Raw genomic sequence first — 26,930 nt, forward strand, 5'->3', positions numbered from 1 at the left:
TTCAGGACAGTGTTACCATATATTTTGTCTCAAACACGAACCGTAGGCGTACGAGGTCTGTCCAAAAAAAAAAAAAAATTTTAAATAGCACGCCAACGAGCCGGCACAGCATGCTCATGACGGGAGCGCTGTGTAGCGGTGACCTTGACCTTTAGTCTAACATTAGTCGCATCACGCCACATCAATTAGTCATCGAGCTACACTCGCTAGAGTGAACGTGTGTTTAGTGCACTTGGCGATTTGTTGCAAGTTGAACAATGAAGGATCATGAAGAGCAACCTGTTTGCGTGAAATTCTGCTTGAAATTGGGAAAACTTTTAAGAGACTTTTAAAATGTTGCAACAGGCTTATGAGGAGGATTGTTTGAGCCGTACGCAATGTCATGTGTGGCACCAGCGTTTCAAAAGGGGAAGAACATCCACCGAAGACGATCTCAAATCTGGACGCCAGAATCGCTCTAATGTGGAGGTGATGTTGATCGTCTTTTTTTTATTGGGAGGGCGTCGTTCATCATGAGTTTGTTTCACGTGGTCAGACAGTCAATAAAGAGTTTTACTTGGAGGTCCTGAAGCGTTTGAGGGAGGCAGTGCAAAGGAAGAGGCCTGAGGCGTGGACAAACATGACCTGGATGCTGCACCATGACATTGCACCTGCTCACGAGTCGCTCCTTATCCGTTACTTTTTGGCGAAGCACGAGACGACTATCATCCCCCAGCCGCCCTACTCTCTGGATTTGGCCCCTGCGGACTCTTTTTTGTTCCCAAAGTTGAAATCCACCTTGAAAGGTCGCCGATTTCAGAAGATAGAAGAAAATTCGCGACGAGACCTGCGCACCATCCCTCAAAACGCGTTCCAGGACCCTTTCCAGAACTGGAGGGGAGTACTTTGAAGGAGACAAGTCTGATTAAGTTGTAAGTAACGCAATAAATTTTTTTTAATTTGTTTTTTACAGACCTCGTATACTTATTCTTGTGGCCGACTGTACATTGGGGTCTCCCTGTATTTATACAGTACAGCACAAAGAAAAATCTATTCCCTTATTCATTTACTCAAGATGACTGATACATACCAAAAAGTTGTGCTTGTGAGAAAAAATTTACTACTGACCACGTACAAAATGCTTTATTTTTTTAACTCTTTCAAACATTTTTGCCAGTGCACAAGGTGGCCAGACACAAGGAGCAATACACACACACACACACATTTTTGCTTTTAATTGATTGTCACGCCTCCACTTTTAATGATGTAAAAGATGTCTTCTGCTATGATACTACCTTTCCACAACAAAGTCCCAAACCCGGTTTACCCCTATTCCTGCACTATCTGCACACAAGTCAGCGTTACTCACCTGCAGCAATTGTGGCACTTTCCCAAAAAACTCATCAACACACTTCTGCCCATTCAATCATGTATTAAGATGCTTTCAAATGACCATCTCCATAACCTCTAAAACACTTCCTCCAGCCTTCCACAATAATTTATTAAAGAGACTATGCAACAAGCTTAACAGTACAGTACTATGACACTCCCGGTGTTCCTTTGCTGTATATAGTATTGCCCAACATTTCATACCATATAAAATACCTTCCAACTTGTATTACCACTTTTAATCGCATATTACATTTCCTATAAACTTGTTTCCATAATCTCAACAATAATTGGTCTTTTCTATCATTCTCTAAAGTAGGTTTACATGGACCTTCAAAAGAATATCATCACAACTTTAAGTCAAGGGTATAATGTTACTCTTAATTACAAAATATGTCGCTGTTACAGACAACATCAAAAGCTTCTGCACTAGCTGCAAGCATCAATTTTCATATGATACAGTATAGAGTATCAGATCCATTATATTTGAGAACATAACTACAAATAACCCAAGTATCACTCAATGTTATTAGCTTGAAACGTATTACTTCTCAATATCTGATAATAGTATTTAGCCTGATTTTTGTTGTACTTTGCTATTACAAACACTGCACTGCTGGCTACAATTTATTATAATTCCTACAAATGCCTAAGGCATAGAAAAATAAATGCTTTGTTTGCAGTAATCCAACAGTCGCAACCAATAATCTTATTTTGTAAAAAATGAAATTTATTCAGGAGATAATCAAGGCAAATAAATTTTCAGAAGCCCAGTATGAAATACAGTGACATCTCCGTTAGCAGGAACAATTGATGCAGAGCACTTCCAGGAATGAGAGATTTCTGGGAACCGAGACGATTCTCTCCAAGCCGGAAAAATATCCCTCATCCCTGGAATTTTCCGGGTAACAGAAAAATGTTCTCGGAAGTTCCAGAAATTGCGCATTACATCAGCTCTCGAACCTGGAAAAATATCCCCTGTCCCCGTAATTTTCTTGGTTCCGGAAAATTTTTCTTGGAATTTCCGGAAAATGCGCCTGATTTTCATCTCTCAAACCCAGAAAAAACTCCCCCACCCCCCGGAATTTTCCGGGTACTGGGAAAAGTTTCTCTGCATTCGCCAGAAAATGTGCCCCTCGGAAAATCATTCCCAAAATCGTTCCGGCTATTGGAGGTATTACTGCGTATAAGGATTACAACTTATACTGGAAGTTACCTTCACTGGTAATTTGTATTTGGGTCTTGGTACTGGTAATAAAATTTAGGATAAACAATTCTATCTACCAACCCAAAATTTTTGGCCAAGTTACTTCAAATACAACCTTTTTAGACCTTAGTATATACCGTATTTCTCGGCGTATAAGCCGCCCAGACGTATAAGTCGACCCCCGAATATTTAGCCGAAATATCAGTTCTCGGCTGATGTGGTGTGTATAAGCCGACCCCCAAACTCGACTCATTATGAGCGGTTTGATGTTCGATACTGCACCGACTCACCTTCATAGTCGACCTCTTATCTGTTTACCACATTCTCTCCATTTGGTATTTTCCATATCTATGAGGTGGTTGTCTTTAAACCTTATAGTAAATTGGCCCCACCCGCAAAACGAAGGAAATACGACGCATCGTTCAAGTTAAAAGTTGTAAGATATGCAAAGGCGTCAAACAACTCTGCAGCTGCAAGAGAATTCGGCGTTAACGAGAAGCAGGTTCGAGAGTGGAAGAAGGATGAAGAAAAGTTAATAGACGTCCCCAGAACAAAATGTGCCCTGAGAAGAGGTAAACAACAGTGGCCATAACTGGAGGAGAAATTATTCGAGTAGGTCAACGAGAACCGAGAGAGTGGATACATCATCACCAGGAACGCCATATGTATTTACGCAATGAAGCGTAAATAGATTCTTGGAATGCTATAAAAACAGAAACAGTAGTAAAATCATTCAAAAAATGTTGCATATCCAATTCTCTGGATGGTGAGAGGGTGATGTGGTGTGGGAAGATGATGACGAAGCCGAAGCCACAGCCGAGTCGGAGGACTGGGATTCACCGGAAGGAACCACTAGTTCAGAGGAAGATTTTGAAAGACTCTAAACCATTTCAATTCTATGTTGTATTTTAACATTTTTACTGATGTCTTTTTTTTTTATCCATGTATTAAATAAAGAATTTGTATTTCAACACTTTCTTTTACACTAATGTCCTTGGGGTGAATAACAGCTGATCAAGCCACCACGCCAGTATTTCTATTATTTTAGTATGTTAGGCCATTTCAGTTCATGTCTTTATAATAACAAAGTTGTATTTCAAAGTTGTTTTATGTATGGGTTCTCAGAAAGAGAATAACAACTGAATGGTCAGTCACATTGAAATTTGTAAGTAGTAAATTGTGTGTCTCGCTGCTATGCACCAGAAATTTTTAAGGTTCATGATCTAGATCTGCTGTATAAGCCGACGCCATGATTTTGGGGAATTTTGGGAGGCTTACAACCTCGGCTTATACGCCGAGAAATACGGTACTCATAAAACTTGTGTCAACATATATAAATTTTTGGAAAACAATATAAATACAGGTGTATAATTACAGATTGTATAAAACAGAAAAGCTGCAAGACTGTACAGTAACACAATTCTTTACAGCAAAGTATAGATACTTATGCTAACACTCTTACTGTAACTTTTAAATAGCATATAATATATAGCATAGGCACTGTCAGTACAGTATAGATAAAGCTCCTCTGTTTAGCATGAAATAAAACTGTTTTCATTTACATTCATAAATACAGTTTTTTACATGCATCTAAAGAAATTGCCCTATTATCAGTCAACCTTTCCACTTGAAAAAATAAAATAAAAAATTCATCTCATGAGTATATACCTCATATTTTATAACATGATGCCTTCTTACTTTTAATCAAATGAGATACTGAATTATAACAACAGTATATCATATTGATGTCCCGACAAGTGGACTGGGAAAGGTCCCTCTATGCAGTAAAGCAGTAATAAACAAAAACCCTCATAACACAGTAAATTGTTCCACACTATGGTCTAACTTTGAAGACAGCCTGTACTGTACATTCAAGCTTTTGCTGTTGATGTATGGAAAAAGATATTTCCACATATGCAAATCAATATAATACATAATGTGTTAAAGTAGATGAGTTTCTTGAATTTTGGATCGAGGTCTCCTTGTTTGTACCACACAATCTGTTAACAAACAGGAATGGTTAAGATAAACTCTCATGTTCCAATACCAGCCTTAATATCTACCACTTAAGTCAACAAAAAACATCACCTGAGGGTATAAATTAAGACAAATTAACACAAGGTTACAAAATTTTTACCTGCAGCACTATTAAATTCTTGTCAAAATTGGATTGTATCCTGTGGGAAAACAAGAGTACGTAATTTTAAAGCTGTGCACAATAATGTTGGTAAAGCTTTCAGTAATCAAGATTTTATAATCATGAACAAAAGTTTCATATCCAAACCTACCGTTGAAAAACTCTTGCATAAATTGAAGAGAAACTGAATCACTGGAGTTCAACCTGTAGTACAAGCTACAAATTTCACCTTCATTCAGTTGCACTCTAAAGAAACTACCGTATGTAATATATAATTACTGTAGTTACTTTAAGAATAAGCAAAAGGCTATCAATGCGAAGACTATTACATTCTGTAGCTTTAATCATCTAACTACAGTACAGGACTGCAAATATATCATCTTTCAGCCTATTTCCTCTACTATTGCTCTCTTTACACCATGGATGTTAAAGTAATTTGCACAATGCATTTTGACTGGCTATAGCTTGCCTAAGATTAGCTAGTTAGGTTTTTCTTTTTAAATACAGGGGTTCCCCAGGTTACGAACGGGTTCTGTTCCTGAGGACGTTCTTAAGTCGGATTTGTGCGTAAGTCGGAACACATGCTATGCGCATACTGTACTTATAGTACAATGTTTAAAATACCACTATATATCATGGCCTAAGTTCTTATATACTGTACTTCTAAAATACAGTAAAAGTAAAAATTAAGTCATCAGGTAAATAGAATACTGCAAATTTCAAGTTTAACAAAAGAAGCAGCAACCCCACCCTGGCTCTCATACTTCTAGGCTAGTTTGGAAACTATCCTGTAGGTGGTGCTCATGGCACACATGTAACCCTACCATGTGGTCCCACACCATGGTTTTGTCAGTGGGTGTGGCTCATATGAGTCACTGAAGATGGCAATGCATTGCACCTCTTTACTGCATGCACGGTTGCATACAATTCTGCAATATCACTTGAAAAAATTTTCAGTGCAATCTACTGACTGTTACCTGCCTCTGGAACACTACAAATACAATAAGTCCTCATTTTATGTTGCCCCCGACAACGTTGTTTCATTATAACGTCGCTACTCTTTAGATACCCATGATTCCGACGTCCTGACCAATTCGTTATAACATTGTCACCCAACATGGACTACTTTGTATGGCGCATCACCCTCTCTCATCTTGGCGCACTACGTTCTCTGGCGGAGCGTCACATCATCCCCAGTCTTTGTTAGGCTTCCACAGCATATGTGCGTGCTTGAGTTTTTGCTATATAATTGGGGTATGCTATAACGAATCTAATTGGTTCTAGAACCTCGTTCATTATAGCATTTGTTCGTTATAGGATTAATCCGTTCCAGGCCCCCAAATACAACCACGTAACACTGAAAAATTTCTGTGGAATTTGTAAAAAATACGGTACTTTATCTTACCTTAGTGTTGTTCAGCACATTTCACCTTGCTTTGCTAAGTCTAGAGATTCCCTTAGCCACTTGCACAGTTTTTAACTCCTCTTTATTCTTCAAAATCGTACATATAGTCAATTTAGCCATCCCATATTCACCACTAAGTTTCGCAATGCTTGTTCCATTCTCATGTTTATTTATAATTTCTTTCTTAATTTCAAGGGTTATTAGCTTTCTCACTCGCTTTTGACGATTCATTGTTCCAATTGTACACTTGTATAACAAAATAGTTATAAAAATAACACGAATTTCCACATCAATAGACGAAATTTCAACAAGTTCAGTGGTGCACTGACTACACAATGAACCAATATGGCGCCTGACGCTCTTGCTGTGAGCCGCGGTACAACGATATTCATCTGCAGGATGAAATAGTCCCGTATTCATCCGCGTTTGTTGTAGGAGTTTCGTTCGTTATAGCATTCTCAATTTTATAGGTAAAAACCATTCGTCATAGGAATATTCGTAATAGAATCTGTTCGTTATAGCATACCTGTAGCCATTCGAAATGGCTTCCAAGCACCCATCAAGTGTTAGTGATGCTAGTGTTGTGGGGGGGAACCCCAGTCAGAGAGGGAAGGGGAGCCCCCCTCCGGGTCTCAGTGACTCATCAACCTCCTCTCTCTACCTCTGCCCATCAGTGAGTACAATACAAAATTATTTAGTTTATTTATCTTTTTGGATGTATAATATATATTTTCTAAATACCTGTACATTCAATTGAATTTATATACAGTATATGTAATATATTTTATGGGGCAAAGGGAGGCTGGGGAACATAACTAGAGTACAGCCACTCCTCGACTTACGATGGGGTTAGGGACCCAAATCCAGGTCGTAACTAGAATTGGTTGTAAGTCGAAAATGCGAAGATAATACACAGAAAATCTAAAATGGGTGTCACTTTTTCTTCACAGCACCACAAAACTCTCACTTTTAAGCATGCCAGCCATTTTAAATGGAATTACAAACAAAAATTTTGTCAGTACACAGCCCAATCACTAACGTAAGAACTTGAAAATACGTAATTTGAAAAAATTTTGGTACGACTGGGGCGGTCGTATGTCCAGGTCGTCGTAAGTCAAGTAGGTCATAAGTCGAGGAGTAGCTGTATTTTATCTATTTCTTATGGGGAAAATTTATTCCGTTAACGTTGTGTTTTTCAAGAACGTAACTACAACGTTAAGCGAGGATTTACTGTAATTACAAATAATTATCCAATAAAAATATCATTAAAATGACCAATACCACCAGTAATATAAATTTGCCATTCCTGACACACATTCCAGTACTAAATCGTACAGTACAGTATAGTCTCGGTTTACGCGGTCAATTAAACCCGTAGAGGTCCGCGTAAAATGAGAAACGCGTAAAGGAAATAACAAAACATATGAGATTAATTGAAATAGAGACTGGGCCGACCCCCCAGACTACCTTTTTCCGACACAATACGTACGTTGTAGTAAAAATAACATCTTAATTTTATGATGGTATGCACACAATTAATATTTAAGAGAAATATCAATAATATTATGTTTTTTAACACTTACGTTAGCAGAAAAAATGGCTGGGCACACAGGGATAGGGGGTTGGTTCTGAGGCAGAGGGCAGATTATTGGCCCTCACCTGCATCACTTGTATCACTGTGGCCATCAGTAGTCCATGATTTTGAGGGATTTGAGGAAGAAACAGAGTTGGACCAGGAGATTGTGTCCATTGGTCAGTCATTGGGCCTTGAAGTGGAGGAGGAGGATGTAGAAGAGCTTGTGATGTCTCATGAGCAGGAACTTACTCCTGAAGACTTGCAGCAACTGGAAGAGATGTTAAAGGCTGACAGTGGTGAGGAGGAAAAGGAAAGTGATGACCATATGTCAACTTCAGATTTGAAAGATGTTGTTCACAACTGGGAGAAGTTCAGGAAACTGGCTTCAAGGCACCCAGATGTGGAAAAAGCAGAACTTACTTTGTGTAATGTTGAGGACACAGTGGTCTCCTTCTTCAAACATCAGTTAATGATGAGGAGGAGAAATGCCCCACAAACAAAAATTGACAGTTTCTTCAATAAAGGCAGTGGGAAACAGATGCTAGCCCTCAGCCTTCCACTTCAAGGAGAGAGGATGTTCCTGCTGGAGAATCTGTCAGTTCAGAGGTTCCTGACATTCTCATGGAAGGTGACTCACCTTCCAAGAAGCAGTAAAATGCTTCTCCTCCACCCCCACTTCCTTCTCTTCTCCCTTCTCTTCCTCCACCTCTCACTTCAAATTCACATCAGCATCATCATCCAGGAGCCTTCTACATACACACCTCAAAGTAAGTGTACTTTACTCCCTTTTTTTTGTTGAATTTAGGCAATTTTCGGTGAGCTGGAACCAATTACCCAAAAACCCATTGAAACAATGGTTTCGGTTCACGAATTTTTCGGTTAACGAGCAACCTTCTGGAACAAATTGTGCTCGTTAACCGAGGGACCACTGTACTCCTCTTCAGCTGTTATCTTCAGCAAGTTTTTTGCAAATCAATAAAGTAATTACAAGCATTTTCTTCGGAGTCTGTAAATCTACATTAAAATCTTAAGAGAAAAAAGGAATACACATGCTCAATACTGTATGAAATTACCAGAGTGAGATGTGAGATGCAGATGAGGATAATGCAGAAGACAAAATATATATCAAGTGCACTGGGACCAGGGATGAATGCGCATACTGACGTTAAAACCACCAGTAATGTTGTCACAATGACGATCACAGCATTCACCGTTCGGCCCTGAGGAAAGTAAACGGGTTAAAACCAAAATTCTTCTCTTCTCAGGGTAAAATAATTTCCTTATCACTACTATTTAACTATGATCACTTTATCCATATTCTTATCTCCTATTTGTATATACACTACAGTACACCTTACTGGGCTACCTGTCATGACGGAAGACAAGAGACGGAGACTGCATGAATTTATTAGCCAAGGCAATCAACTCTGTGAATGTAAGTATTGGCAAGGAGAAAGCTTTGTGACCAGTGCATATTATATAAAAAATAAATACAGTAGTTATATGATATCTGCTCAGGGAAGCCCTTATTGCACGCAAGGCCCTCAAGTCTCCGTTTACATACAGTATATACCTACCTTATGTACACAAATTTGGGGAGGAAAACCAGCAGCAATGTGGATTGTGATGCAAACAATTACAGGTAACGTTAAATGACTTTATTCTTAACCCTTTCACTACAGACACTACTTTTAATGTCTTATCTGGCTAATGCCAGAGGATTTTATTCAGCTCAGAGGGGACCCCATACACAAGGGGCTAATCACAGTGAAAGAGTGTTGTTCTGTACGTCTTGACTAAATGAGGTGTTCAGAACTGCACAACTGTACTACAACCTTCTATTTACACTTGGTCTGCATTTAGCAATGTACAGGTTGCTTACTTGGACAGCGGACCTGACAACCATAGGACAGTAGTGTACTGTAGTTACCTTAGAGACTCATTGGACAATATCCCAATTATAAACTGGAACTATTCCAGTAATAATTCTGTACACCAAGGTTATACAAGTACAGTATTTCAAAATTATACTCTGTTCCCACACCACTAGTAGAGTGAGGATGTATGTGCTATAGATTAAAGTTCCATTGATAGGAAGTCTCCAATGTTCAGATTTCAAGGCCATCTGGCTACTCACAAATATAAATCTAGTTTATCTTGCCGATTCCCAGAAAATGCTTGAATGCACCTTGAGACAAGTGAATTTCGTTGTGGTGTCATGTTCACACACTGTTTAGGAAGCTATATAGCTGTACAGATTGGTTAAACACATTCCCCCTGGGGCCAGGGCATGCTGTGACTCGTTCCTTCTTGGATGCCATTTTGAATATCTCAATTTCCCCAAGGATGACAAAGTTGCACCCAGCAGATTTGAGTTCAGTACACCCAAATTATACATATTCACTCATAAAAGTTTGTGAGTATGCAAAAACACACTTAAAGGCAAAATCATAGTTTGGCTTGAGATTGTGACTCCCAGTGTAGAAACAATCAGCTAGTTCCAAATAATATACTCAACCTACATACTGTACTGTACTTTGGACCAAATAGTACTTCTATTAAACTGCCTCTTGCTATTCAGTAGTATAAATTGGGGAACTGTTAATGTTCTAGTTGCTCTTGGTAAGTGAGGGATGTCAGAGTTTACTATTGAAATGTACTCACTGTTTCCTGCCTTGTACTGTAGGTAAGAGTTAAATCAGTTAATGTTAAGGAAATCACATTTGTATAATGCAAGTTAATAAAATAAGACACAGCATCAGTATAAACAAGAACTATAGATATTTTCTAGGTGTAATAGGAGAAGTGCATTACATGTTGCTCTTCCCATGTTTAAAGGCCCACATATCAACATCTCTAAGAAGCCTTTTTCTATCATTCACCTCACTCTTCAAAATAAAAAGGAAAAATGAAAACTAATTCACCTAGGTATTTCCAATTGAGGTTACTAGCAGCAGTACTGCCCTAAGATCTGATACCAGATCTTTTGTTCTGATATCAGGGTAGGAATTGACAGTCATAGTATAAACTTTCTTTTATTGCCAAAAGGAGTTCAAAATGTGAGTTTGGTTCTTGATTTGATTAGATGGGATCAAATATCTGATTCCACTTCAGCTGGGGTAGAAGGTAGTTTTGCAGTGAAAGCCATATAGTACAGTATCTGCACAGACAGATCCTGCCAACAAACATGTCAAGCCCTCTGATAAATATGGATTCAACCAAAGGGTGTTTTACCACTGTACACACAATAAAAAAGTATCTTAATGGGTGGGTCTGTTAAATTTAAAAATGAACACTGACTCCTGTTGTTTCTGTAGGGTTATCAAAATGCTTCATCCATTGTCATATTGTCTAACACAAAACTTTAAAGATACATTTTGATTGTGTGTACATCTAACAAGTCACTTGTTGATGCCCATATGACAAATAAAATGCCATTACTGTACTAAAATCTAGAAACTTAATGAATAGTAAAAATTCTTGATATACAAAGTACAGTACACCCAATATTCAGTTCAGTGCCATGGGATGAGACTTCTTACACTGCCCTGTCTGTAACACTAAAGCAAAGCAATGCATACATGCTATTCCCAGTCAACAGAAAATGGTAGAGCAGGTTCCACAAGTTCGAGTGAGAATTGTTCTGGGGACAGCTGATGAAAGATCTTTATAAATGTTACACGAGTAGTTAACATCGTACTATAATGTCCTCTAAATTTATGTATCAGTCCTGTATATCTGTATTCAATATACTGTACTTTACTGTACAGTATGGATAGATTTATGAAATGAAGCTATACAGTAATTAGTATACAGAACATTTTTTTTTTTTTTTTTTTTTTTATATATATATACAGAACAGTACTTCTATTAACTACATTTTTACAATTTCTTAATCTGTACTTACTGGACGGGCTTCTCCAGTGCCAAATAATGGTACATCAGGCAAGGGATCATACTCATCCATCCCAACTAACTGCAAAAAGAAAATTTTAATTTGTACAGTGCCATGAATACATACAATACAGTAGTAGTTAAATACAATTTAAAGATTCAAATTCCTGTGCACAGTACTATGCAGCATTTTGGAACAAACCCACATATGAACTCTTCATAAAATTACTATTTTTTCCTTCAATATAATTTTGTTTATCTATACTGGTACTGTACTGTATTACCTAAAGACCACTTTAAAGGTGGCCATGATGGGGGCAGGAGGCTGATAGTCTGTGTAGAATCCCACTACTTCTTCTTGATAGTCTTGTTCAAGGTGATTATTTTCAAGTTCAGTAACAGTGCTGCTCTAGTTTTCATGGCTTCAGTTGGTAATCCATTTCATCGGTCTAACAAGTCCTGCATGAAAAAGTACTTCCTCATGCATGACAATTTTGTGAACAGTGCATGCTCAGTACTTGCCAACAGTGCGTAACAGAGACTTGACCGATCGTCCAAGTGGCTAACAAGCCGATCAGTGGTGAAGAGGATAAAAGTACTAAAAAGTAAAAAAAGTAAGACACTATAACCTGCCCCTAGTGTGAGCTCATTCAAGACCAGACTTGATCAACACTGGCGATACATTCTTGAGCCAGTTCATGCCCAGAACTTGCCAACAATGAGAATTGTGACATGACTTGACCGACTGCTCAAGCAGCTAACAAGCCGATCAATGGCGAAGAGGATAAAGTAAAGTATTGTGGTTGTAGCGCTTGAAATCTTGAATAAGAGACTCGGGTAAATTTCTTTCATCCCTTTCAGGATTTTTAATGCCTCTATGAGATCCGGAATGTGGTGTTCGCTCTGAAGAGTTGTCAGTCCCAAGGCCCTCAGCCTACTGTACAGTACTACAGTACTGTACTTGGTTAAGCATGCTAAATTAGTACAGTACAGGAAAAATCAGTCACCCTAAGATTTCCTTCCTTCTAAATCCAAACTAAAATTATGATAAAGCTACTAGGGGTACATAATCATTAATATTCAGTTAATTTGACCAAGAACAGCTGACAAAGCCAAGAGAGGCTTGTTTTCTGTAGATTCCTTATGCCCACAGCATCTGGGGATCTTAGGGCCAGGTGATCACCCATCAAGTACTAACCAGACCCAACGCTGCTTAACTTCACTGATCGGACAATATTGCGGTGTTTCCAATGTGGTGCAGTAATAGCAACATCAATATAGGATACAGCACATACACTTGAACTGCATAAGCTTTACAGTATGAAAGAAAACACACACCAACTAACCAAATCAAGTTTTTTGTTAGGTTATGTTTATTGAGTTCACATCTCTTCTCATAAATGTTTAATGCCATTGTCTCAAGGGTTAATGTATGTCAACATCTCACTTCAACTGCTATTTTATGAATATTCATCCTAGAGACATTTTTTTCTGATGTCTGACCCTTGTTTCTCCAATAAGATAGATTAAAAAAGAATAGATGGCACTCATTGCAATCAATCGAAGTTGGTGATGCTAATCCTAGATGACTGAATTCAGTCATTTACAAACCTAACCTAACATAATATAACCTAACTTAACCTATCCGGTAACCAACCAAACCTAACCAAATAAACCTAAGCAACCAAACCTAAACTAACCAACTAAACCTGTTATCGCCAAGCACAAATTGTGCGCGCCGGCCACATGTTAAGTGAAGAAACTGTTTACAACTAAGAATAGCTTACTAAGCGAGATGGAACCGGTAGCAGCTGTGTGACTGCCTGAGGAACAGTCTATCGCCGTCTACTGTAAAGGCAACATCTTACAACAGTTTCCCGCAGGACATTATATTTGTTCTCGTAGGTCTAACCCCAGACCCCAAAACGTGAGTGTGGTTGTGAACTGTTGAATCCTCTGAGAACTCTTAAATAACTTTAATAAGTGTAATTATGTACTGCATATTGATCGTATTATTCAAACTGTGTCCTGATGTACCAGCAGTTGTTATTTGTGAATTGTATTCAACAGGTTTTGACCGAATTATACTCATCGCGTCAACGACAAGGGTCTTATTGTCCTGCACAAACCAAAATCGCTCCTATGAGCGATTACAAAACCTATCCTAACAAACCAAACCTAACCAACTAAATCTAACCAGCATAACATAGCCAACTAATATAACCTAACTTAACCAACCAAACCTAACCAACTAATGTAACCTAACTTAGGTAACCAACTAAATCTAACTTAACCTGACTTACCAACTGCAATAAACCTAACTTAACCAACCATGAAGATGATTAAGTAAAATAAGTTTAGTTGTTTATAAACATAAGATTAAAGAAACCATCACCAGAGTAATACATCTAAAATTATGCTATTTTTCAATTTAAATAAAATATTCCTTATTTTTCCTATTGTGTACAGTATTGGTGTTACAGTGGTAATACAATGAACCCTCTACGATTCGGACCCGGTAAATCCTGATTTCGGAAGATTCGGAGAAAATTTGGGGGTTCCGGGAGCTAAGAAGCCTCCCTAAGAAGCATTCCCAAAACAGAACAAAGATCATCTTAGGTGTAACTAAGATGTCAGCGTGTGGGACACAGTGCCCAAGGTGGGAAACATAAACAGAGTCGTCAATTGTTGTTTGTGGGAATATTATTTCATTTTCTCAAGTAATGATACAATGTTATCATAGGTAAATGCATGGTTTATATAACCTTTTATCACTGTGCCTGTCACTGTTTTCAAATTAGACTACAAGAGATGTATTTTTCCCATATGTACACCTGGCAACGAGAGCAGTAAGGGGAGTGAGAGATTGCGTTTGCCAGTTAGCGCGTTGGGTGCTGTTGTAACTCGTCACTCCTCCCTACCATATTTCACTGGATTTATTGTTATGATTAGTGTTTACTGGTATAATAGTGCCAAATAGTACAGTATTAAATCATGGCATTGTGGCCAGGTTAGAATCATCACTGTAATCACCAGGCTACTGGGCCAAACTGTGAGGTGTTATGATTGTTTTTCAACTCATATTTTTGGGTAGATATACGCAATTTTCTTCATTTACTTTTGTGCAGTTACATGCACACACCATCCTACATACATATTGCGAAAAAAGTAGAAGAAATATTTGTCCTTAGGGCAAACACGAAAAGAGAATATACATTTCTTTGCACAAGAGTTAGCTGCCTCAATGAGGAAGAGGGAGGCGAGTACAGAGTGTAGGGGGCTGGGGAACATTGCTAGGGAATCGGCATCCCAGCTGGTTTCCATTGCTATGATGAAACTGGGAGGGTATGCAAATGGGGACTGTTAAACTTTCATTTGGCTTTTATTTACTGATTTGGCAATACAGTACAGTATTTTTTGTTGTAACTTACTTAATGGTATTAATTTGATTTATTCCTCACATTTCCTGGTACAGTACAGTACAGTATATTTTTAAAAAACTATGGCTACAAGAGGAAAATACACACAAAAGTTTTTTCCTAAATACTCCCTGCTAAAATGGGAGGTGCATCTTATATGCCGTAAAATACAGTACTGTATTTTAGATGTTTTTTAAATCATTATTTATCTTTTTAAACATTTAGTACCTGTATATTCGCTGGAAGATACGGACAATTGGCTTTTTCGGACAGGTGGTCCACTCCTTTAAGTCCAGATCTATACTGTATATCTATCACCACTATTTCATGGGTTCAAGTCTTAGCCCAAGACACATGTTGAAAGGGTGCTAGCCAGTGTAACACTACCAAACATCACAAGTTTCCTTTGGGTACTCTGGTTTCCTTCTGTGCTAACAATAGACAATAAAGTTCATAACAAAGTAACAAAGAACAGACCAGCCGCCCGAATTGCTAGTACAGTACGCTGATATGTGGTGAAATGATAGATAAGGTAAGAAACGAGGCATCACTAAAATGGAACTTTCTTGATTGTACTTTTAGTTAGCAAATCTTGGGTTGAAATTTAAAAAGATATTCTTTGAATTTACTGGGAGCACCAAGCTGACTACTGACCTGACAAGAATCAATGATTACCAATTATTTTAGCAGTTTGTGCCATCTACCACGAGTACATAATTGGAGATTTTTGTTAACTATTGCCTGGGAAGATATTGGAAGCACAATGCATTGTCTATGGTAGACCCTGCTGCTATATGGCATCATAAAAATTGTGACCAAGTTCCAGGTTGCTGATCTGATTTCCTGCCTCATTTACACACCATTGCAGGGTCTCAATTGTTTCTCTTCATTTGACACCACAACTTAACATATTGTTTCTCACTCCTGATATGTTTAATTTTTTCCATTTCCGTATATTTTTGTTCCATTTATTTCCCTCCCCCCAGGCCCCGATGTGGGTTGGTGACCTGTGCTTGGGTGAAATCATCTCCCCCCCCCCCCAAAAGAGGTACCGGTAATGTTTGAGATGGCTAACACCCCAGGATCAATTGATCGACTTCACTCATTTTTTCCACAGATGTTGTTTGGATGATAATAAGTAATGAAAATGATATGACAATGCACAAAATCAAATATAACCTGACCTAACCAACCTAACCCAATCATACCTACTTACCTAACCTTACCTAACTTCCTAACCAGACTGGATTTTGATATCAGGTACCAATGAAAGCACTTTTCTTGAAGTGGCATTGTGTGTTTAGTACAACATTGCTTGTTGTACCAAAACAAATATCTCTTGTTTACTGTCAGCTCTGTGCTACATTTTGAACATTTGCATGTCATCCCAATTAGTCCATACTGACAGAGGAAACCTTACAGATGGTCTTCATCCTCCACAGGCACGAAATTACTGCCATATGACCAGTTTTTTTGTCACGTTTTACCCCGTAATTTCCCTCTTCATTCATGGCATGCCCATTACAGGCGATTTATAATCGAAGAGAAATACAGAAGCAATAAAAAATATTGTTTTTATTACTGACAATAATTCAAACCAAAATTGTGGAAACCATGATAACATAAACGAAATAGAATACATTTTTCTGGTGTTAACTGTCTCTTCCACTATCAACACCAGACATAACAACTCAGTGTAAGCATATGCAGGTCATAAATGTTCTATAAATTAAATAAAAAACTGCTAGTTTAATTATGTGTGTGTTCTTAATACTTATCGGTACCATTTCCTTTGTCATTAAACAATAATTTTTTCGAGTCATGACTGATAAAAACCAGATAGCAATCATTAAAATGAGTTACAATAATTACATATAAGTGTATACATGTTTAGTATGTCAATAAATGTATATTGAGAACTAGAACACACAGTAATGACGAGACATTTGCTATACAGTACACTACTAGACAGACATAAACCCACCTTAAAGTAATGAAAGGATTATAGTGCAGTGTGAGGAGGACTGTAAGAGGGAGGTGTGTCGTTGTTGACAGTGTATACAGTCAGAGTCAGCTGTGAGAGGTCGACAGTCAGGTGTTTGACTGTAGTGCGCCATCTATGTGTGTAGGGGGAGGCCGCCTCAGTATTGTTCTCCCGGCTTTATACTGTCACTCAGTAGTTGTGCTGATGCAGCCGGCAAAATGGTGAACTGGTGCTTATTACCAGATCACGTCTTAGAAGTTATATTCTCCTATTTGGACGTACATGATTTACGAAACTGTTCCCTAGTGTGTAAAAATTGGTACAAGTATTTGAACGACGAGAACAACGATGTGTGGCGGCTGCACTGCGTCAGAAAATTGGCCGAAGAGGCCCTCAAATCAGACCTTTTAGCATCTGTTCCAACCTATAAAGCAAAATTAAGAGCTTTTTACCATGCGTGGAACCCTAATGACTGCTCTAGAAACATATACGTGAAACCTAACGGGTTTACCCTACACAGGAACCCGGTGGCTCAGAGTACGGACGGCTCGAGAGGGAAGATCGGGTTCAGGTCTGGTAGACATGCCTGGGAGGTTGTGTGGGAGGGACCTCTGGGCACTGTGGCTGTCATTGGCATAGCCACCAAGGACGCTGCAGTACAGTGCCCAGGCTATGTCGCTCTATTAGGCTCAGATGAACACTCGTGGGGGTGGAATCTTGTAGACAATCACTTGTTACATAATGGAGATTCACAAGGAAATTATCCACAGTTAAATAATGCACCAAAGTACCAGGTAAAGTAACTTTCCTCATTTAAATTATACTTTATGAAGTGAATAATTAAGGTATATGTTCAATATTTGTTTTTGGCTTGGCTGATAAAATAGAGATGTATTTTATGATCACTTGAATGAGGATTTTGTGATCTGAAGAGTTTTAATGAAACTATTTTAATGCATAGAAAGCAAATCTGGTGCTGGAGTAAGGAAAAACTCAATGTATTTAAATAGTTATTATTGGTAGGCTTTTTGTCTTTGATGCTTCAATTAAATACACAAAAAACAATTTGGTAAACAATGATTTTAAAAGGAATGAGCCACTGAATCTGACAGTTCAGTGATGTTTTATTTGATGCACTGAAAGCACAGAGGCAAAGAAATCTATCCTACACAGTACTAAATCTAAATGAAAACAAACCATTAAGGTGACAAGTTTGAATATATAGTAGCAACTGTTATTGATGTATTTTAATAAAGTATTTCCAACACTTGCAGCTCAACACATGAAAATCTGTCTTCAGAAAAAGTGATGTTCAAATAATGAAAGCATATTGATAAGGTTAGGTAAGGGTTTGTGAAGTTAAAATGAGGACCACTTTAATAATCTCTGCTGTTGACGGTATTAACACTATCTTGTTAAGTTTTGGTAATTTTAGGTGAAGATAATTAAATGGAGTAGGAAATTTCTAGGAAGTACTATTGGGACTTATTAGTCTTATTGAAACTTAATAGAAGGAAGATTGGGATGACATGGGTGATGTTAGTAATGAATTATTTTACAGAACTTCAAACCTAACCTTTAGCTCTTCTTTGCACTGCCGTAGTTTTTGAAAATTAGTTACAGATAGTCATCACAAATTTCCTTTCAGTAAACCTTGTAGTTATATACTGTATTGTATTTTTGGGGCTTATACATAGAAATTTGAAATTGGGCCTGGTTATATAAGAATTACTAAAAATTTCTTACTGTTTTAACAGGTGGATGATGTTAAAGAAAATAATTTTAAACTTTCTTAGAATTGTGTTTAATTTCCAGGTGCAATACAATTCAAATACAGTATTGCTTGTTTACATAAGCTGTTTGACTACAGTACAGTGCTGCATTAAGCGTTTTTTGAAAGATGACACGAATTAGTTAACTAAAATATATCCCAAGATGATCATGTTAAGATAGATTGGATTATCAGTACACTACTGTACTGTATGTCATGTTTCATAAATGGTTTAAGGCTGTTGGCATACAGGTCATCTTTAATTGCCTTGTTTATACTAGAGAAGGACAAGGGACAATTTAATGTTTAAAGGTACCAGTACCTCAAAGGGCATTACTCTTCATCAAATATGCATACTGTATCAGGAGTTAGTGGATGACTGCCCTAACAGAAGTCACAGACTTAAGTTAAAGATGCTATCATTTCCTAAAACTGTTCGGATAATAGTTGAGGACTCTGGGAATAAACTGCCAGAGAATATTGTGACAGCATCAAGTGTGAGGTCATTTAAGACCAAGCTTGATCAACATGTTCAGGTACATGTAAGAGCCCCTACATGCCACCCCAGTACAATATACAGTAGGTACAGTACTTACCAGCAATATATATATATATGTAACAGAACAACCAACCACCTGCTAGGACAGTAAGGTGGCTAAGAGGATAAAGTGCAGTACTGTGCTGTACAGGTTATGTGTATTAAATGTAGAGGAAGTTCAGATTCACAAGTTTTAATATCCCCTCCCAATTCTGTTATGAGAAAAAGTATCTGATACTCCTGTTAAATAAATAGGTACTGTATATGAGTCCACTCACCCAAAAGTAAAGTTTTATTGCATTGCACTGTACAGTACCAGGAACAATATTTTGCCAGTGATACAGTACAGAAAATACCTGTACAGTATGCACATATTATATTACTGTGAAATTTACTATGACAAAAATCCCTAAGAAATATAAAGAACTACACATAAGTTGATTCTTACAAGAAACTTTATTTTCCTTGGAAACTTTAAATACACAGCACATGCATAATTTGAAGATGAATTTTATAATACCTCTATTACCATTTAGAAACAAATTAATTAGTGCAGTGTATATTTTAGAATGATATCCTTAAACTTGACCAGTGTGGACTAACACCTTGGGGATGGTCTGGAGCAACATTACCTTAAATCTAGCTTTTTACATTTCTTTCCCTCTTGTTGTAGCCTCTGTGATGGACCTCAGGTAATCAGTGACTGGATGGAGTATTTGGAGGTTTATAGGATTACAGGATGGAAATGATGATGACTGGCTATATAATGTAGTTGTACAGGTATGTCCAAGAATAATTGAATACCTGCATAGTACTGTATTTCATTAAAGGAATTTATTGATTGCTGGAATTTTAGGTAGATGTTGATATGTCTGGTAATGTGGCTTTGGTGGAATACTGTACAGTATTGATACAATTTATACAGTACTGTATACAATACAGTATATCATGAATTGCACAACCACCTTTTATTTTATTTTTTAAATAAACACAAGCTGACTAGCTGAGGGTAGCATCAATAGCCATTTGCTCAGTCAGCTGGTGACCTCTTTTCAAGATCAAGCTGTATAGAGAGGATATGGCATGAGGCTCCCAACTAACATAGCTTATTCTACCAGGCATCTTGATGAGAGAGAAAGGTGTGATGTAGCGCAAGACATGTCAACCCAAAGACTATATACGAAAGATAGGAAAGCTAGTACAAAAGCTATTGAATTAACTGTGCCGCATAACCGGAATGAGCGACATCTATCGGCAAGGCCCCCAAATAAAATCTAGCTCCGAAAGGGGGGTGAGTCAATCTCAAACTCCACCTCTGCTTCTTGTGTTATTATTCATATCCTACTGTGCGCCATGTTAGGGTGCCAACCCGGGTAATAGGTAAAGGCCGCGTTCATAGTCCATTTATTGGCAAAGATGACAGGGGGGGGGGGACATGTCCTTACTGTGAGACGTTTGAGGCGGAACTGAACTCCGCATTCGTTGTGTTAATTATGCATTATATATACACTCAACTGTTCCTGTTGTCAAGAGAATCGGTGAAATATAAAATTAGGATGAATTTCTTTGGATTTTCCACACAGGAAACACGGGTGAGGCATGGCTGTTGTGTACAAACTTGGCGCCACTGAAGTTGACGTATATTCGATAAACAAACAGACAACGTTCTCACCGATACCAACGCCATCTGCCTAAGAGGCCCTTTCTACACGCACACCCAAAAGCTCGAGCTTTCCTATCTTTCGTATTATAGTGTTTGTGTCAACCTTAATTCACTTTACTTAAAATTCATATTTTGTTTTTTGAAACACCATTAATTAATGCTAGACTTGTTTCACAAACTATTAAGTTAATATAAGTACATAATGTTAAGTATACTGTACAGTACCTGTAAATCAAAATGAGTATTTAATTATTTTTACATGTAAATGTGTTTCAAAAAAAAGATGTTTTGGCACATCCCAGACTGGACACGTTGTGACCCAGAATGTGTTTGGTAACAATTGCTGAAGTGTACGTTAAGGAAGTAAATTTACCGAGTTCAATTGATTTTATTGAATAAAAAAGTTAGTTGATACAGTACTGACTTTCTTCTCAGTAGTTTTACTTTTATTTGAGTAACATTTCAGACAGTTATCTATAATATTGCTTTATTATTTTTTCGGGGAATCTCGTTAGCTTGTTAATTTATTCTGGGTGTTTCAACAGTGACTGTGTGATATATTCCCGGTCAAGCAGGACTCGGTGAACGCACTACATTCCTTCGCATCAGTGGACACATTGTAGGCATACCCCTCTATAATGAATTTATCTTTATTTCTAAACACACCCTTACCAGCAACAGCAACATTTGAAAGATTGTTCAGTTGTGCCTCACTGATCTACAGCCCAAAAAAGGCTACAATAAGTAACAAAAACTTTGAAAATCAGCTTTTGTTTAAGATTAAATGAAAGGTACGTGCAATAGATAATAAACTGAATATGCATAAATTTTATATTCCTCATTACATAGTACAGTACTGTATATGTTCCCAGTGTATAGTTATCAGTGTTCAGTTTTCTTTAAGCAAATAATGTTTTGAATCGTTCAGTACAGTACTTACCATAGGTTCTTGTCATTATTACAGTACAGGTATTAGGATCTTTTTGTCTACAGGCTATGGGCAGCAGTCTAGTGAATCAGAATTACAGTGTCTAGTTTGTCAAATACATTACAGTATTATCACTAATTTACTACCAGTATACTTTATAAACTTGTTACTTTAACCAGTACAGTGCTGTACTTAAAGGTAAAATGAAGAAAGAGTACAGTATACTTCTATTTTTACACGAGTATTGTAAGTTTTTCTCTGAGTAACAGTACTTTTACTCATGTATCTTTTTCCTGTATAGTTCAGTACTGCAACTGCACAGTTCAAATCTCCTTCAGACTCAGGCCTTTCCAAATTAGGTAGAATTTTTCAAATATCCCTGTAATGTATTTTGTAATACTTTACAATACTTTGACATAATCTAAATTAGGTAATGATACTCTATTCTGTTATTGCAATGAAAATACTGTTGTGTATGTTTTACTCCAACAAATAATTCAATATACATGTATACTGTACTTAATAAATTACTGAAAATAAATCAATAAAATACATGTATCACACAAAGCAAAGTAGCATTTATAGATACTGTATGTGTTTCTCCAGTGCATCACAAGACCTCAATGCCTATTAGGATTCAAATTATTATACATAGGAGTGGGATCACATTCATACACACACATATGTACAGTACAGTAAAGCTCTTTTTATGTTGAGGATGCATTTCCAAGAAAATACGAAATGCAAAACAAATGTAAACTGAGCCTTATTTCACCATTGACTTCTTCTCAAACATTGAGGATACTTTTAGGACATGCTTTGGTAAAAATTTTAAGAACGTAAGAATAATATGCAACCAAAAGAAGTTTCCTTCTTTATGCAAAATAAATATTTAAACTGAGAAGTTTTACACATTTTAAAATAATGTACCTACGGTACTCTAAAAAGAAACATATTTAATCATTATTTTAAATTTGTATCAATAGCCAATACTGGACTGTTTTTATTGGTGTAGCCGGTAACTCAAATGCCCTATGAAGTTCCACAGTTTATTCTCCTTAACCAAACCACACCAGCACATCCATTTTTACCTTTTTTTTATGCAGAGGGAATAATGTTATACTTTATAGTTGTTTTACACTCATATTTGCTGCAGGACTTTACTGAGGCTTAACTAGTGAAAATTGCAATAAATGTGCACGATGCAATTGGGTCATTATCAAAATGGTGCTACACAAATGCATGGGTATCCCGGAGAGTGCCTATCAACGCTACCCGAAGAGGTGTGTACAGTATTTTTCTGCTGTCAAAATGTGAATCAATGCGCTGACTCATTGGTGATGTTACAAAATTTTTAATAGGAGCAAAATACTGTTATGGAACTTACTACGGTATACGAGTACAGGTAACAGTATTCATCAGTGAACACCACCACCAATTCTTGAATTTAAATTTAATCATACAGTAATTGCTCAAATTAAATGCATTGCAAATATGATAAAATATCCATACAGTACTGTTGATTTCTTTATTTCTGTATTATAATAGCTGCACTGTAATGAAATTAAAATTACTGTCTCAGTTACTTTTCAGAATATTTCTTCCAATTTGTAATTTACAAAATACAGTACTGTATTAGAAATTTTAGTATTGTACAGTACTGTATACCCATATACTGTAGTACAAGATTTCAGGACCTCCAAAATGTTCCAAATTATGATAATTTATTATTTTAGGACAACAGACTGCCAAATTGCAGAGGGATTGCTGTATTGTGGGAATCAGTATACACTGTACTGCCCTGATGATCTCTCCCTACATCAAGCATATATATATATATATATATATATATATATATATATATATATATATATATATATATATATATATATATATATATATATATATATATATATATATATATATATATATATATATATATATATAAAATAATTTTTGTTTCCATTTCATGGGAAGTATACCAACAATATCACTGAAATTTAAGTTGCTACTGTAGTTGACCTTTACATTTTTTGGAGATAAATATTATTTCTGTTTATCATTTCACTCATTTCACACCTGTATGATACACAAGACCTACAATAAAGTTGTCATACAGATTTAAAATTGGATAAGCATGCTCATAAACTATGCAGTTACAGTATACTATACAATGTAGGTATATGGTGCACATAAACCATGGGAGTGTAAAGTTTACTGTGTACCAAGACAGTGCAGGTAAACAACAGTGGTAAACAGTGCGGCAACTTAACCAAGGATAGCCGTCAAAGTTATCAGGTGCTTTTTCCAGGAGGGTCTTTTATTAACATAAAAATCATTTAGCACCTTTGCATCAGAGAAAGAGGACTCAAAAGAAATACAGTAACTGAAAAGGTTACCAGGCCACTAACATGACAAAAAGACACTGAATCTTGCCTTAAACTGGACCATTGTCCAACTTGCAGTACCGGTAAACAAAAGTTTGGACTACATGTGTGACCTACATAATGCAGTAAACTAAGTGGCTGAGACAGGTCACATGACAGCTAATGAGCAACTTGCTGGCTAAATCATCTGGACTCCTGCTACACTCAGTAGATCTGAATCCTGTTTATTACGATATGTGTTTGTGCAGGGAGAATTGTGTTAATACATTCACCAAAATGTCATTCAAATGTAAAGTCTATGGGGTCATTTTACAGAGACAGAGAACAGGAATTTTCCAAAGGTGGGGACATACTGTACACACATGCACAGACATAATTATTAAGAGGCTTTGACTTCCCAGACAAACATAATTCCAGCCAAGAAAATGTATAAACAAGATGTGTAATATACTGCTGACCCAATATTTCTACTGAACTTAGCTAGCTACAGTAGTATTACTAATAATACCATCATTGATTGAAGCAGATGTATGTTCAGACATTTGTAAAGTTGGTCAAAGACTGCTGAATGCCAGATGTGGGTGGAGTGTTTCATACCCAACAGATTTTGTTTTTAATTTGAGCTGAAATGATGCAATTTGAAAGGTTTTTGTCGTAATTACTGTACAGTTGTCCCTCAGTTAACGAACGGTCCAATTAACAAAATTTCGGTTAACGAATTAGCTCCAATAAGGATTTTCAGTTCGATTAACGAAAGCCTTACGAGAAACATGTTTTATTATGCGCATCAGCTGATCGGCTAGTCCGCCAATACAGTAATAGGTTCTATGTTTACATTTATTTCCAGTGGAGTAAATATCAAAAAGGTTGTGCTCTTTAATATTTTTGCATTTTTTATATTAAAATTATTATTCATTCTAAAATTTAGTTAACATATTGATAATAGATGCAGCACAGGGAACTAGTTTTTGTGCGCCCACCAGCCGCTTGACTCACCCGCCAAAGCTTCTCTGTTTAACTTTGTTTGCAGTGGAGGAAGCATCGAGTTTGTTGGTCTCCTGAATATTTTTACATTAAAATTATTAGTCTTTCTGAAATTTAGTTAACATATTGGTAATATATAGCGCAGTGCAGTGTTGATTTAAATAAAATAATCTTTAATTACAGCTAGTGAACTTAAAATTTTATTGGTGAAATTACTGCATCAAGCATGGGTCCAAAGAAATCTAGAAAGGCGATTTCAATTCAAGTGAAACAGGAAATTATTAAGAAACATGAAGCAGGCATTAGAACCAATGTACGGAGTCAGTCCAGAGGTTCCTGACATTAGTATTATGGAAGGTGACTTGCCTTCCAAGAAGCATTAAAATGCTTCTCTTCTCCTCCACCCCCACTTCCTTCTATTCCTCCAACCCCCTCTAATTCCCATCATCATCATCATCAACCAGCAACATTCTACGTACACATCTCAAAGTAAGTGTACAGTACTGTACTGCACTATACTGCATTTTGTTTATACTTTGTATGTACTTTTCTGTGAGTTGGAACCAATATCCCATTGAAATAATAGATTCGGTTAACTAATGACTCTGGAACCAATTGTGTTCGCTAACCGAGGGACCACTGTATTGTAATTTTCTTCAATTATATTGAATATACAAAACTATGAATTCACTGTCTCTATGGATTAAATATACCTGTACACTGTACGTCCTGAACAAATGTATACTGTTCAAAGTAGTTGGTGGGGAAGGAAGGAGGTACTGTAGGCAGTAGTGGATGGTGGAACATTTGGAATTTATCTCCAATCACTCATCAGGGGTCCTTGAAATTCTGGTTATCAAATTATTGACTTGTTGAGTATGTATGTTTAAGTTGCCCAGTCTATATGAAAATTAGAAAACAAAAGGCAAAGAAAAACACTAACAAACTAATAGCCATATCATTCAAATCAGGTAAAATCCCTCAAGACACACAGTAAAATTATACAACCCCTTCTTGGCTCAGCTCTTGAACACTAGGAAACAGAATATCCCTCATATAGTACTAGAACAAAGAGAAAACACCATCATAAACAACCACAACTACTGTACTCTACAAGACTCCCCAGAGACCATCAGATGACCCACATTTCATAACTTGACACAGTATAATACACCCGCTGTATGCAAACACAATCTGAAAACTGACCATCTTCCTATTTTCCTCATGCAACAACTTGAAACAAATTCCTGCCAAAAAAAAAATAATCATACAATAAATACTAGATATCATAACTGGAGTTCACCCTTAGACATATACAGTCTCTCCTCGACTTACTACGGGGTTCCGTCCTACGACCAGGTCGCAAGTCGAAAATAATACATAGAAATTCTAAAATGGATGTCTTTTTCTCTTTAGCACCACGAGAACTCTCACTTTACGCTTGCCAGCCATTTTAAAGGGAATTACAAAAAAAAAATTGTCAGTACACAGTGTGATCACTAATGTCGGTACTAGAAATTAAATAATCTGAAAAATATTTTTTACGACCACGGCAGTCGTATGTCCGGGTTGTCGTAAGTCGAGTATGTCATAAGTCGAGGAGTACCTGTATATAACAAGCCCTCTACTGTGTCAACCTAAAATCTTTCCAATCCGCAGAGAATCGTGG

The 26,930-nt window shown here is 37.0% G+C and overlaps 1 protein-coding gene and 1 long non-coding RNA gene across 3 annotated transcripts in view; one reads left to right on the forward strand and one right to left on the reverse strand.

Annotated features, from left to right (window-relative positions):
• Positions 1-17,138, reverse strand: LOC121874557. Its single transcript, XR_006090456.1, has 4 exons — positions 16,991-17,138; positions 11,601-11,669; positions 8,767-8,913; positions 1-4,575 (listed from the first exon to the last, which is right to left on the reverse strand). It is a non-coding gene; the product is annotated as an uncharacterized LOC121874557 (long non-coding RNA).
• LOC121874556 (F-box/SPRY domain-containing protein 1-like) overlaps positions 17,106-26,930 on the forward strand; it is a 15,961-nt gene continuing 6,136 nt past the window's right edge. The window contains exons 1-2 of one of the 2 annotated variants that reach the window (XM_042378747.1): positions 17,106-17,784; positions 20,883-21,500. In XM_042378747.1, the coding sequence (XP_042234681.1) occupies positions 17,209-17,784; positions 20,883-20,930 (624 nt within the window). In that variant the 5' untranslated portion in view covers positions 17,106-17,208 and the 3' untranslated portion in view covers positions 20,931-21,500. Of the gene's footprint in view, positions 17,785-20,882; positions 21,501-26,930 lie in introns of those variants that run through there. The other variant, XM_042378746.1, reaches the window with a different exon arrangement.

This window comes from Homarus americanus, unplaced genomic scaffold (assembly GCF_018991925.1).
Source record: "Homarus americanus isolate GMGI-L3 unplaced genomic scaffold, GMGI_Hamer_2.0 scaffold34360, whole genome shotgun sequence".
In the NCBI taxonomy this organism is placed as follows: Eukaryota; Metazoa; Arthropoda; class Malacostraca; order Decapoda; family Nephropidae; genus Homarus; species Homarus americanus.